This window comes from Halichoeres trimaculatus, unplaced genomic scaffold (genome assembly GCF_033239565.1).
Source record: "Halichoeres trimaculatus isolate MK-OKI-2021-1 unplaced genomic scaffold, fHalTri1.1 fHalTri1_scaffold_16, whole genome shotgun sequence".
Lineage (NCBI taxonomy): Eukaryota > Metazoa > Chordata > Actinopteri > Labriformes > Labridae > Halichoeres > Halichoeres trimaculatus.
Genome location: NW_027437194.1, coordinates 13170880 through 13185000, shown reverse-complemented (window position 1 = coordinate 13185000; position 14121 = coordinate 13170880). Strand labels below are relative to the sequence as shown.

The window sequence follows — 14121 nt, the reverse complement described above, 5'->3', positions numbered from 1 at the left end:
CTGTATTATTAATGGACATAGTCTTCATGGCATCACGTGTCTGAAATCTGAAACAGATTTTTGAATCAAAGTGGATGTCACAGGCATATTGGAGGTGACGCAGGCTTTGAGTCTCAACACTAGCAGCTATAAGGTGCTTGCCAGTCACATGAGCTTGGCTGTTCCTCTGATTGGTTGAACTTGTACTCTTCATATCTTCTAAACTGCTGAGGTAGAAAAAAGTGAGTGCTCGTAGGGAAATTAGCAAGCAAAAAAAACTTTTTTGGGCTTGGTGTGTATGTGACTCCTGGGGCCAGCCTCAAGTGGACACTCAAGGAACAGACAATTTTAGCACTTCAACATTGTCTCATATCTCTAGACCGGAGGTTGCTGCTTGGTTAAAACTGCCACAAGTTAAAATTGTTTTAAAAATTGATTCATTTTGAAGGCAGGTTGTTTGGTGACATCCATCACATCCTGCTTTTACCCGTTTATGTTGCTCTCTTCACTTTCACTTTCTATATCTGAAACTTCACGAGCAAGGCGGACATCTTCGACAACTTTCTACATCTCTGTCTTCATTTGGTCTAGTTTACGTTAAATGTTGGTCAGAGTTTCAGTACACTAGAAACACTACAGCAATTATATTCCTACTGACACAGTGAACAGAAAGCAATCACTGACTTCTTCCAGAGCTCAACTTACTCTGTGATTGGGTTTGAGAAAGTCCAGTTCAGAAGTTCTGAGGACATACTTTTGTTCTTTGCTCCTCTCCGTCCGTACAAGCTGAGTAGCTGAAGGAGACTCAGGGAGGCTGAACAGATGCTCCCCACATTTGGAGACAATAACCAAGAGATGAAGCATCAAACAAGAAACAAAGACACAAAGCCTCCTTCTTTTTTCTTCCTTTTCTTTTGTTCCATTTTTCTCTCTTTTGTTTCCGTTTACTGTCTTTTCATCTACATCCAACTTTTAATATTTCACCTTGTTCCATTTATTGTTTTTCCACAGAAGAGAACCCTTTAGGGCCCAGCAACTTTTCCATCTCTGGTAGTTGTAACTGAAACTCTGCTGAAAGAATCAAAGTTTCTTTGTGTCTTTCCTCTCCAACTCTTTTAACATCTTCAATGGTTTTTCAGTATTATCCCCCACTGTCAATTTTATTTCATTTTTTTCCTCTTTTTTATTTTTTGACTTGTATGTTTGGACATGTCATCATCACACAAAATTTAGACTAAGAAACTTTTTATTGCACAAGTGTTCACTCTCATCTCAGTTTCATCTCATTATAAAACAACAGTTTCTACCTTGTGCAGAGAACTGAAGTGTGGAGTGCAGACTTCCAAAACACTGAGGACAGGTGTTGGATGAAAAAAGGCAAACTACATGAGAAAGTGAGCCATTGGTGTGTTGTTTTGTTATTGAATTTGTTTTATTGCAAACCCTCAGTTTCTTCTTTTTACCTCCAAAGGTTCATCTGCTTTTTCTTTGTTTGTACTTGTTGCTGAGAAACTTCCACAGCTGTTAACTCCAGAAACAATTTGAGAGGTTTGAAAGCTCAACTAAGAATTATCTTTCTTTCTGAGGAGTGTGTTGTTGCAGTTTGGAGCTGTGGTTGATCATATAATAAATGTACTTAGGTGGTGTTAGCAAAGTTTGTCAAATGTCATACCATAACTTGTTGCACAAACACTTCTACTGCATCAGTTTGGAGCTCTTTTACAGATTTAACTCATATCAAATAGACTAAAGTGATTTCCCCTAGAGACTTTATCAGTGTTCTGGGAGAAATTAAGCAGTTTTAAGATATGAACACTTGATCTACTCGAAATGGAAATATCACCAAATTTAGCTCAGATAAAGCATTTTATGAAGGTTTTAGTTTCATATTTTTGCCCAACCAACCTGGGTTTTTAAAGTCAAGAATGACAAATATCCCAACAGGTTGAGCATATTTAGCAATGCCCTTGACTCATTCAGTGATAAATTAACATTAGGCCTTTTAAGACAAAGTTTGAAACTGGAGATTAGGACATCAATCCCATTGGGATTATTAACTAATGTAGTTAATCTAGTGGCAAGGTTTTCTATTTGGATTTTTTTTTATTGGAGGGTGTTTTTTTTTCGTTTGATTGTTTTTTACTCAGTTCTTATACTCAGCTCATATTTAGGACACAAGTGGACTCTAAAATAAGTGGTTGGCTGGTTTCTGTTTAGATTTTTTGGGGGGGAATTTCCATTTGTTGTTGTTATGTTGTTTTGTCCAGTCTGCACTGATACAACAACGTGGCATGGTATGATAAAAATATGGTACAATATGACATTTAAGGCAATATGACATTATTATACATTGTAGTCCTGAATAATGAGCGATATAGAAATGATACAATTAAGTTGTATTAGATATGTATTATACTGTCTAATGTACCCTTACTGAATTTAACTCACACATTGAGCCGCCAACAAAAAACATCCAATTTGAGGTCAAACAGAATCTCTGTGACATGAAACACATTACAAAGAGATAAATGAAGATCACTGATTTCCTTCTGTGGTTCATGTTGTTTCACTTGTGGTTTCTGGTCCTCTAGTGAAATGAAAACACTGCTGAGGGTTTCTCTGATTGGCTCAAGGTCCACTCACTGACTGTGGGAATAGTGATACTACTGTGTCTGTGCATGTGTGTGTGTGTGTGTGTGTGTGTGTGTTTCAGACTGCAGGAAGCGAGGTTGTTATTGTGTCTCTCTACATTCCTCTGACTTGAACACACGCTGCACCTGTTCCTGTCTGTCTGAAACACACACACACATACCAGCATGTACATGCTTACTGAGAGAGAGAGAGAGAGAGAGAGAGAGAGAGAGAGAGAGAGAGAGACACACACACACACACACACACACACACACACACACACACACACACACACACACACACAAAGCCACATACACACAGATAGCAGCCTTTCGTCACTGGTCTTAACAACACATTCACTGGGAAAATACGGCTGTCACGGTATGAGACATAAATCTTAATAATTTCAGCAGGAACAACACAAGCATGTGTGTAAGTGTGTATGTGATTTTGTGTGTGTATGCATCTTGTTGTACAGGCTCTGGGTCAATAAATGTGGTTTTATCATCAGCTCACAAAGTCGGTTCTCAGAGGGGAAGAGGAGGAGGAGGAGGAGGAAGTTTAGGGGATTGTAGTTAGACCTAATGACATTTACAGACTGCATCCAGTGTGTGTGTGCGTGTGTGTGTGCGTGTGTGTGTGTGTGTGTGTGTGTGTGTGTGTGTGTGTGTGTGTGTGTGTGTGTGTGTGGTTGTGTGTGTGTGTGTGTGTGTGTGTGTGTGTGTGTGTGTGTGTGTTGACGTGCAGCAAGCAGAGGATTTGCAGGCACCTTGAACTTCTGCAAGGTGCATTGTGGGAAGGGACAAACCTTCCCCCGCTAATTAGCTTCTCTTAGCACCTTACATCTGTTCATTTAAGTTTGTCTGCAAGATGTGTTTGTCAACACATGTGTGTGTGTTTGTGTGTGTAGGTGGGTGGGTTGTCTCCTGATTACTGTTTTTATTCCCACAGTTCCCAGTGTTTCCTACTCCTCGAAAGATTTAATTCTCGTTCCTGGATGTCTGTTCTTCTTCCATGACAAGTTGCTTCAGGAAATGATTCTGGCTGATTCAGGCTGTAACCTGGATCTCAGCTCTCACCATAGAGATGTCATTAAATACATATACTGTGTATGAGGAGACACTGTACAGGGTGACCAGGGTTACACTTTGACCAGTTCCATGTCCTTGTTTTGAATCATATATTTTTTCTCCTTTTTATAACTTGTTTTTCTTTTTTCAGTTTGAGGGACATTTTTGGTAAAATAACTGCAGAGGAAAGAAGCAGTGATAGCACAAAGAGAAACACTACTCAAACCTATATACTCACTGATAGAGTGCACTGCTGTGCTGATATGACTTTATTTTTTCTCTTAGATAAAGAATCCAAGCAAAATGCTCTGGCAGTGATTTGACGTAACCACCAAAACCTGTTGTTTTTACATTTTAAAAATCACTGAGTGAATGGAAGACATAAGAAAAGGAGGTTTAAATTCAGATGTCACTCAATTCTTTGGACTAAAAAGACCCCTATTGTCCCCTGCATATTGATTCCTAGTCATCTTATGTGGTCACAACTTTGGCCTTGAAATCACCTTTTTTTTCATTAACAACACAAAATAATGACTTGGTTCAATATTTTGGCAGCAAACATTACTTATTTTAAATCAATCTTGGCTGAACTGAGGTTTGATACAGAAACTCAAATGAAAGCTTGCAGCCACAGACATTCCTGGTGTTTTAGTGCAAATGGTGACCCTGTCACATTAAAGATAAATCTCAATCGTTCACTTTAATGACAATCAACATTAAAGAACTAAGACACGCAGTGAAGACTCTTTTCATTTTTCAACAGCTGTTGTAAGCATAATAATCAGTGACACATTGGTTGCAGGTCTCCAGTTAGCATGGCCACTTTTATCTCCAAAAACAGCCATGATCCTGCTTTAGCTTTAGCTAACTGTTAAGTGTCTAATCCTACAACCAACCACAGAGGAACCAGACATGTTTTAACTGCTTACAGGTTTAATTCAGTGTGTAACTCTTACTCATGCGTCTGAGAGAATGTCGCAAAAAAACACTGTGTGAAAACAAAGGAATTAATTTTCAGTGAACCAGGCTGGCAGCTTTACTGTACTGCATTTCATAGATGTAGGCATAAGTATCTCTGATAAAAGGATATTTATCTATTTATTTTGGCAGAGAACAACACAGTACTCTATGAAAATAGGTGAGCTTCCAATTCTTTAAATTTTTTGGCTCATGAGACACGTCTCAAACATTATAGCTGTCATTTGTCAATATACAAGCCAAGATGATAAGATCAGGCTTAGTTACATATGGTTGTGCAAGTAGTTTTTCTAATTTGAAATGTTTGCATCAAAACATGAATGAATTGAAAAATAATTAAATAAAAATTCTGTGTGGATGTCTTCACAAATTCAAGACCTGTAGCTTTCAAACCACTGATTATCTCTTAACAGTATTGACATGAGCTATGCATGCTATAGCGTGTGCATCAGTCCCAGCTCTTCTTCAAAGTTTCAGGTCGCAGCTCTTCAATTTGTCTGGTAAAACTGTGATGGTCTTGTCCTTGGCTTGTTAAATGCTACAGGAAAGAGAAATAATACCTAGTTTAAAAGTTTTTGTCGTGTCATATTCTTCTTTGATTCTCTTCTTGTTGATGTTGTGCTGTAAAGATCCTAACTTTTAGGAGCACAGGACATTGATGCAGAAGGAACCAGTGCCAGTTTTAGAAGCTCTAAGCCAATAAACAGTCTTTCAGCGTCAGGAGGTTTTTGTTTGACTGAAACAGTTTGAGGCTGTTTTCTGTTTCTGATAATTTCTCTCATGGAGTGTGGGAAGTGAGATGATGTTTTTTTATAATGCCCCTAAGTGTTTCTTTTTTCATCTTTTTCTTTTGTTCCTTCTGTCTGTGCTTTATCATCAGATTCTGTTTTACCACATCTGTCTTCCATGTGTATGCAAATATTCCAAAAGTTAAAAAAAAAGGCTGTGTCTTTGTTTTTGAGGGGATGGAGGTAGATTAGGTGTAGCTGTGGAGCTGCTTTTTTCATTTTGATGTGAGTCAGTGGGAGACAGAGGGAGAGAAGAGCACTCACAACAGCTGTTACAGGGTTTGCGTCATGCAGTGCGAGCTAGCGTCATGGCTGAGTGTTCGCACGCAATGTACACACACACACACTCACAGTCCCACAAACACACGCAGAGGCATGCTGTGGGGACCCCCAGTATAAGGCATGACCAAACACAGGCATTGTGTTTCCATGCAGCCACTGAGCTGCTGAGGAGCGTCACCTGTTTTTCCTGATGACAAGCTGCTGGTTGTATGGGGACCCTCACGTTTTTCTCCATGTTCTGCAGGAACGCTGTAACGATGCTGCTCAGAAAATCTCTGCTTCACTTTTTGTTGCCATGAAATTGTTAAAGTGGGGGCTGGCAGGATGTGCATCGCAGCTGAGGTGTTTTGTTTTTGTTTTTTTTTCAAGGTGTCATTGGTTGCTAGTATTGCAAGATTGACATTTGTCTTCAGTCAATAAATGAAGAAGAAATAAAAAGTGTACATATTTTATTTATTTATTTATTTATTTGTTTGTTTGTTTATTTTTCTATCAAAATTGACAGTTTTTTCATCACAATTGAACATCTGGATGATGAAAAACTAATCACTGTAAAATTATTAGTTAAAAAATAATATCAATACCATTCTATGTATTGAAATATTTTTTAATGCAGAAAAAATAGTCCAATAAAGTTTAATTTGCACTCCTCCCAAATAAAGAGCTTTTTAACTTGAAACAGTGGTCAAACATGTGAAAAAACTAATTTTCAAAATGAAATGTGTGCACCAAAGGAAGATATCAAATTTAAATAGTTTTACGTGGGTAAAAAGTCTTTTTAGGCTTTAAAAAATAATATTTAAAAAAAACCCCTCAAAATTCCACTTTTTGAGATTTTTTCTGTCTTGGTAAATGTGAAGGAAATGATGTCTGTCTGAAGCTGCTTCCTGCTGAGCCTCAGAGAGAAACAAACGAGGATGGCCATTTTTTTGTGCGTCTGATGTTAACGGTTGTGTGATTGTGATGAGATGTGCTGTAATATTCTTGTATTTAGTTGTGAGAGCAGATTCTTAACCGTGGTTTGCTTCTCTGTGTTGCAGGTGTACGCTCCGTCTGCCAGTACAGCCGACTACAACAGGGATTCACCGGGCTACCCCTCCTCCAAACCCCCCAGCTCTGGCTTCCCAAGTTCGTTCTTTATGCCAGGTACACACACACACACACACACACACACACACACACACACACACACACACACACACACACACACACACACACACACACACACACACACACACACACACACACACACACAACACTCGCAAACACAGACACACAGAAATGCAGAGAGGTTTCACAACTGTAAGACTTTTCACCAACCAAATTAGTTGTTTTTACAGCAACATCACACACTTGTGTTTTTTGTTTGTGGCATCAGAACCAGAGAGGAATCCTGATGGATAAAACAAACACACATGAAGATATTTTTTGCCTTTGATGTACTTTGCAGCAAAACACCACGCAAGGATATTGATGATTGTCTGCTGTACCCAAGTCACGTAGGCAAAAAGAAACAAAAATTTGAAGCTCTGTTAAGACTTTCTTTTACAACTAAGAGTGGTAAACTTCCTAACAGAAAAACACTGAGATGCCCTAACGAATGTCTAGTGGTTTAGTGATTTTCCAAGGCATTCAGCTGAACAGCAGTTATTAGACTTAATAAATGGATTTTGAATTTTGCTCATTTTGGTGACAAGATTATGGTTAGTCACCTTTTCTGGCCTGTGACGTAACTAGTTTCTGTTTCTCGGATGAGTTTTCACTGTCAAAATGCAAAGAACTATCTGGGAATTACAACTCTGTCGCTATAAGAAGCATATTATGGTATTACTTGTCAGAGGATGTTCATGAACCAGCAACAGAAAATCATATCTTGTTATCTGTCTCCCTCTCAGATGGTCACCACAGCGGCGATCCCTGGAGCAGCAGTAGTAGCAGTATGAGCCAACAGGGTTACCATGGTAGTATGTTGGGGGGCGGGAACTCATCTCATGGACCCTCCCAGAGCTCCTCCTACTGTGGGATTCATCCTCACGACAGATTGGTGAGTAGCTGTCAATCACCACGTGTATTAACAAGTTGATTTTGAAAAGGTTTTGACAAAGGTTGTTCTCTTCTTTTTGGAAAATCTGTTCACGGGTTCAAAATACCAACAGACATCATGGCACTTTGATAATCTTGGAATTATCCTTTCTTCCTTTCTCTTTCATTTTTTGATAAAAGAATTTACTAATACCACCACAACTACAAACTATAAGTGTTCATCATCCTCTTGTAACTGGGAAGCTAGTTAGCTACGAAAAAAAATGTTGGTACATACATGTACATATGCTATTTGTAATGCACTTCCAAGTTATTGTGCACTGTAGAAGATTCAGGTTATAATGAAAAAACTCCACCAAAGATATATATTTGACATATGTTAAAAAAAAAATGTCTTTTTGTTTATATTTGTTGTTTAAGTTTCATGTTTCTTTTGTCCATCTCTGAAGAGTTACCCGTCACACTCGTCTGCAGACATCAGCTCCAGCCTTCCTCCCATGTCCAGCTTTCACAGAGGAGGTGGTAGCGGGGGAGGGGGCAATCACTACAGCACTGCCTCTTGTACCGCCCCCACCAACGGCACAGACAGCATTATGGGTAAGTCACCTGTCTACTTCTGTGGCTGTTTTGGAAACCACCCACTACATGCTACTTTTATGCATACTAAATGCTGCATATGGAGTGCTGCATGAATGTTCAACTCACTCTGTTTTGATGCTACTGGAGCATTTACTTCAGGTTTGAAAATAGTTAACAAGTAGATTTCATCATTTTCATAGAAACAAAAAGTTATTTGAGATGAGTATCAACTCTATTAAGACTAGAAGTGACAAGATTCAATGGCCTGTTCTTTCATATTACTACACCATAAATGTAATGGACCGTTAAACTTTAAGTCGATAAGCTTTTAAAATGAAAACGTTTTTTTTCCCATGCCCTGAGGATAATGAAAACATTTGAGCCACATACTGCATGCTACATTCTTTCATTTTGGCCAAATCAGGCCAAATCAGGTTGACGCTGGGTATAGTGGGCGGTTTCAAAAACAGCCTGTATACAGAGAATGCAATATTTGGGAAGGCATGTTGTACCAAGGTTTGAGACACTCACAGTTTGAATGTAGCTTTAGGAACTTAAATGCAGTGGAGGGTCTTCTTGTCCCCAAAGTCCTCTGCTGATGACATTAGCTGACACCATTTGTTGTGTAAAGGAAAATAAAAATGCAGTCATTTGATTACAACACCTCAAGTTCAATGGTGTTCAAGCAGACTTAACTCAAAAGTGAACAGAAGAGTTTTGTTGATGTTTTTTGTTGTTGTTTTGTTGGTGTATTATGTGAGCACTTGCTGCAGGGAGGGGAAAGTTCTTATCCTTTAAAATAATTTGCAAATATTATCCTTCTTATACTAAAAATTAAGCTGTTAAATTTAGCTACTATTGAGCATACACAAGGAGAGGACTTTGTTTCTTGATTTCTGTAATTACTTTTGCATTTCCTGATTGTTTTCGCGCTGCTTCTCATAGAGCTGCTAACAGAGCAGAATTTCATTCATCTTTTGATGGTACATGGTCGCTAATGTGAGCTCACATGTTCATGTCAAGACATGTTTATTGGTTGAATGCTCATAAATAAATCTTGAGGATAAGTTTTTGTAAAAACAGTCTTTTAATTCAGAGCTGTAGACTAAAATTGCTTTGACTTGACTTTGACTTGGCTGACTTGGACTGACCTTGAGACTGTATTTACTTTCCTCCCCAAAGACTTACTCTGACACTCCACTTTTAAGCAACACAAATTAAAACCTTAACTTTTGACCTGTTAAAATCACAGACCAGTAAGTAAGCTTGACCTAACAATTATTCCACAACAACTGACACAAAACTTTGTTCAAGACTTTACCAAGCTCTGCTGTTCCAAACTCTTATCATGAACCATCTGCAGCAACTTTCACTTGTGGTTATTTTAACTGTTTGGTTATTTTATGGTTAAAGTTACTGGTGTTTTTCATCTTTGCACAAAGTCTTGGGGCTAATTTGTTGTGTTTTTGTTTTAAGTTCTTGTTCTATTTAATGTTACAACATTAAAGACAACCATCTCTGGTTATTTCTGGTGGAAAAACAAACCAAAAGTAAGACCACATACCCAGCTTTAAATGTCCCTGCTGAGATTATAGCAGGATGATTTAAACCACTTTAAAACTGAACTTTACTGTCAGGGGAGAAGGCATCCAGTGAGAAACGGAATATATCGGCTTGACCTTGACATTACTGACTCAAGCAGACGCACACACACACACATACTCACACTCATGAACACAGAAAGGCACTCACACATTAACACAGAAACACACACACAGCATGCCATATGGACCCCTTACTTTGTGTCTCACAGAACAAATAGGAGAGCAATAAGAAACAGATTGGAAGTTTGTTTTCATGGGAAGACATCTCCAACATTCCTCAAAGATATCACACACACACACACGCACACACACACACACACACACACACACACACACACACACACACACACACTAACACTAACACACACACACACACACACACACACACACACACACACACACACACACACACACACACACACACACACACACACACACACACACACACACACACACACACACACAAGCCAGACCAGATGAGTGTAAACACAAGATGAAACCTAATAAAAAACATGTCACGTGTGTGTACACACATGGACGCTTCAGGACAGGCATGCAGACTTTACAGCCATAACAGTCTTTGATTTTGTACTAGCATGCAATTCACTATGTTTGTTACTATGTACCAATATCTTCACCACTATAAGCTTAGCTTTTATTAGTTTGTCATCCTCTGAATTGGAAATATTTAAGGGACCGGACATATGACGGCTGCTACAGAGAATTTTTGCGTCACATGTCCTAAAATTGACCTTTCTTACATGCATTTGGCACCTACATGAAACCTGATACTGATAAAGCCTCTTAAAAAGAGGAAGAGGAAGAAGAAGAAAAGTCAGCTGCCAATTCAGCCTGGGGCCCCCTATACAGAGTCTTTATTCCGCATTGTGGCATGTCATCCCCCATCCTCCACTTCCCAAAATCCCTTTCTCTTTTCAGCTGAACTGACAAGAGGAGGATGATTTCCTTCAAAACATAAAAGCTTTAACCAGAAATCTTCATTGAGAAATTCTGTCAGCTACTGTTTTCTCTATAAGTACGAATGCGGGTGACATCGCTGTGCTTGTCGATGTCCCCCTTTTTTTTCTTGAATAACCAATCAAAATCAAGAAGAGAAGTGACTTCTAATGTTATTTTTATCAATAGCTTTATCTAGAAAGAGTTGATAGGAACATTTTTTCTTTAAGAAATAATTTCAGGTTTAAAGCTGCTAATGCTACAACATGATTTCCATCAACTGTTTTTACTTAAAATGCCATTGATCAAAATCAAATGTGTACAGAGCATTTCAACTGAATCAATACTCACTGCTAAGGAAAGTGGAATTGCAGGTGGTCAGAGGTCCTCAAGCATGCAGCCTTGTTTGATACCTACGTGCAGCCCTTATACCCATATGTCTCTCCCCTAAAAAAATAAAAGCCAATTTAAAAAAGGAAAATATTTTAAGTTATCAGAATCAATCAAAAGCTTTTACATGATCATCATTCTTTTGCATGTTTCGTTAAGTGTTAAGTTAACATTTTGTGAGAGAAGGGGCGGATGCGATAAGATTTTTCATCTTTCTGCTCCTTTTCATTCATTTCAGATGTTTTCCTTTTTATTTCTCTTATATGTTTATATCTTTTTATATAAAACATGAATGAAAAAAAGATCAACTATAACTATACTACTACTATACTATACTTTAAATCAAAGCATGATTGTGTTAGAAATATACATTCTAGCTAATAATGACAGAAAAAAATCAGACGATTTAGATCTTCATCCTTCTCTTTAGCCATAAGCTCTCATTTATGAAAAAGATTTTCTCTTGCACATGTTCTAAATCATGCATCGAGTTGTGTGTGTGTGCGTGCATGTATGTGTGTGTGTGTGCATGCATGTTTGTGTGTGTGTGTGTGTGTGTGTGTGTGTGTGTGTGTGTGCATATGTGTGTAACAGTAATCCCTTGGATGGTTTACTAGGCCATCGGTATGGCGTGAGTGAGACATGAGGCTTTAACCCCAAAACATATGCTGCTTCCTGTCTCTCTGAAAGACTCTTTCTCTCTCCTCCTCTGTCTCCTTTTTTTTCTTTCATCCTCTCTTTTTCTCAGACTTTCTCTATTTTGCTGTCGTTGTCTCTGACTCTCTTTTTCTCACACTGTCTCTCTGACACCTTAAAAAAGTCCAGCCTAGCCAATTTCTATAATGGATTCATTTGCCATGAAAGGATGTGATCTTCTGCTGTGTGTGTTTGCACTTGTATGTGTGTGTGAGCATGCATAGCATGCACATGTTTAGTTTGTGTGTGCGAGCATAAACTTTCCATCTGGGAAAGGCTATCAGGAGAGATGAGCTGTGAGCATGTCAGAGTGTGCGCATGTGTTTGTTGGGAGTGTGCGTGTGTGTGTGTGCGTGTGTGTGTGTGTGTGTGTGTGTGTGTGTGTGTGTGTGTGTGTGTGTGTGTGTGTGTGTGTGTGTGTGTGTGTGTGGGCGCTCATCTGGTCCTGTGAGGTCACTTCCTTCCTTTTTGGCCTCAGTCACTTTCAAGTGTGTGAAACAGATTTAGATGTACTGAAGTTCAACTTCAGCAAACACACACCCTCATACACACACACACAAACACACTTATGCATGCTGTCAGTGGATTAAAGAGAGAATAAGCTCAGAAATACGTAAATTTCAGCTTCTGAAGAAATCAGCCTCTCACCAGCACCAGGGACAGTAGAGATCTTAATGAATTTACTCTTTAAATCCAAAAGGAGAAGGCGCTATCATGCTAGCAGTGTTGCCACTGCATCAGCTTTAGCAGCAGGTGTCCGGTTTTTTCACTGCCTCCTCTAAGTTTGAATCTGTTGTAAAATGATCGGGAATGGAATATCAGGCCATTTCAGTACATCACAGCATCATGTGATCATCACAAACAGGTGCATCTCAATCAGTTAGAATAGCATGGGTAAGTAAATTTATTCAGTAGATAAATTCAAGGCATTAATTTACTTTATTTGTGATGATAATTGCTTAAAATTCTTGAAAACCAAAATTCAGTATCTCATAAAATTTAACACAAGACCAGTAAAAAAAAAAGGGATTACAGAAATCTTGACCTTCAGAATGTATCTTCACCTGAATGCATTCAATGCTTGTTTGGAGCTCTTTGTATGACCTGCTGCAATAGCGCAGTGTTGCATGGGGGCAATCAGCCTGTGGCACTGCTGAAGTGCTATGAAGGTCAGGTTGCCTTGGTAGCGGCTTGTGTGTGCCACCAGGTTTGGTATCCCTCATCTTCTGAACAATATTCTGTAGGTTCTCTCTAGTCCAACCAGTTTGCTGGTCAATCAAGCACAGTAACATCATGTTCCTTTAAGCAGCTTTTGGTCATTTTGGCAGTGTGGGCAGGTGCCAAGCCTAGATGGAAAATAAAATCAGCATCCCTATAAAGCTTGTCAGCAAAAGGAAGCATGAGGTGCTCTGAAATTTCCTGGGAAATGGCTGCATTGGCTGACTTCAGAAAGCACAGTGGACTGACATCAGCAGATGATGGCATCCCAAATCATCACTGACCTTGGAAACTTTACATTGGAGTTCAGGCAACTTGAATTTTGTTCTTCTCCACTCTTCCTCAAGACTCTGGATCCTTGATTCCCAATTTCTATGCAAAACTACCCTTAATCTGTAAAGGGGACATTGGAGCAATAAGCATTTTTTTCTCTCCCTAGTCCAGGTAAGACACTTCTGAGGTTGTCTCTGGTTCAGGAGTGGCTTGACACAAGGAATGCAGCAATTGTAGACAACCGAACTGGTGCTAGTGCTAGTTCCAGGCCAGTGCCTGACTTAGCGCTGGTTTGTTGTGTTTCCATAGACAAAGCTCTGGCCCAGGAAAGAGTTGATACTTGCTAAGCACCAGTTTTGAGCACCTGGAGCCAGAACAATGTCAGAAGCTGGGGTCAGGGCTGCCATGACCAAAGATCAGCAGTGAAAAGCAACCAATACAATAATAAAAAAGAAAGCTGCTGAGCGAACTGAGGGCTAAATTGAAGCAGCAATACATTGCGTCTTTTATATCAAGTTTCTATCTTACTAACTTATTTAACAGACTAAATAGGTTCATATTATTTTTCTTACTAACATGACAGGATGTGATTTCATGTTTGTGCATTTACATTGTTCTTCTGTTCTCTCATGC

General features: G+C 39.0%; 1 protein-coding gene across 10 annotated transcripts in view; it reads left to right on the top strand.

Moving 5' to 3' along the window:
- tcf4 (transcription factor 4) overlaps positions 1-14121 on the top strand; it is a 234326-nt gene that overhangs the window by 183394 nt on the left and 36811 nt on the right. For all 10 annotated transcript variants that reach the window (XM_074691144.1, XM_074691138.1, XM_074691141.1 and 7 more), the window contains 3 exons: positions 6769-6874; positions 7624-7772; positions 8221-8368. In XM_074691144.1, the coding sequence (XP_074547245.1) occupies positions 6769-6874; positions 7624-7772; positions 8221-8368 (403 nt within the window). The remainder of the gene's footprint in view (positions 1-6768; positions 6875-7623; positions 7773-8220; positions 8369-14121) is intronic.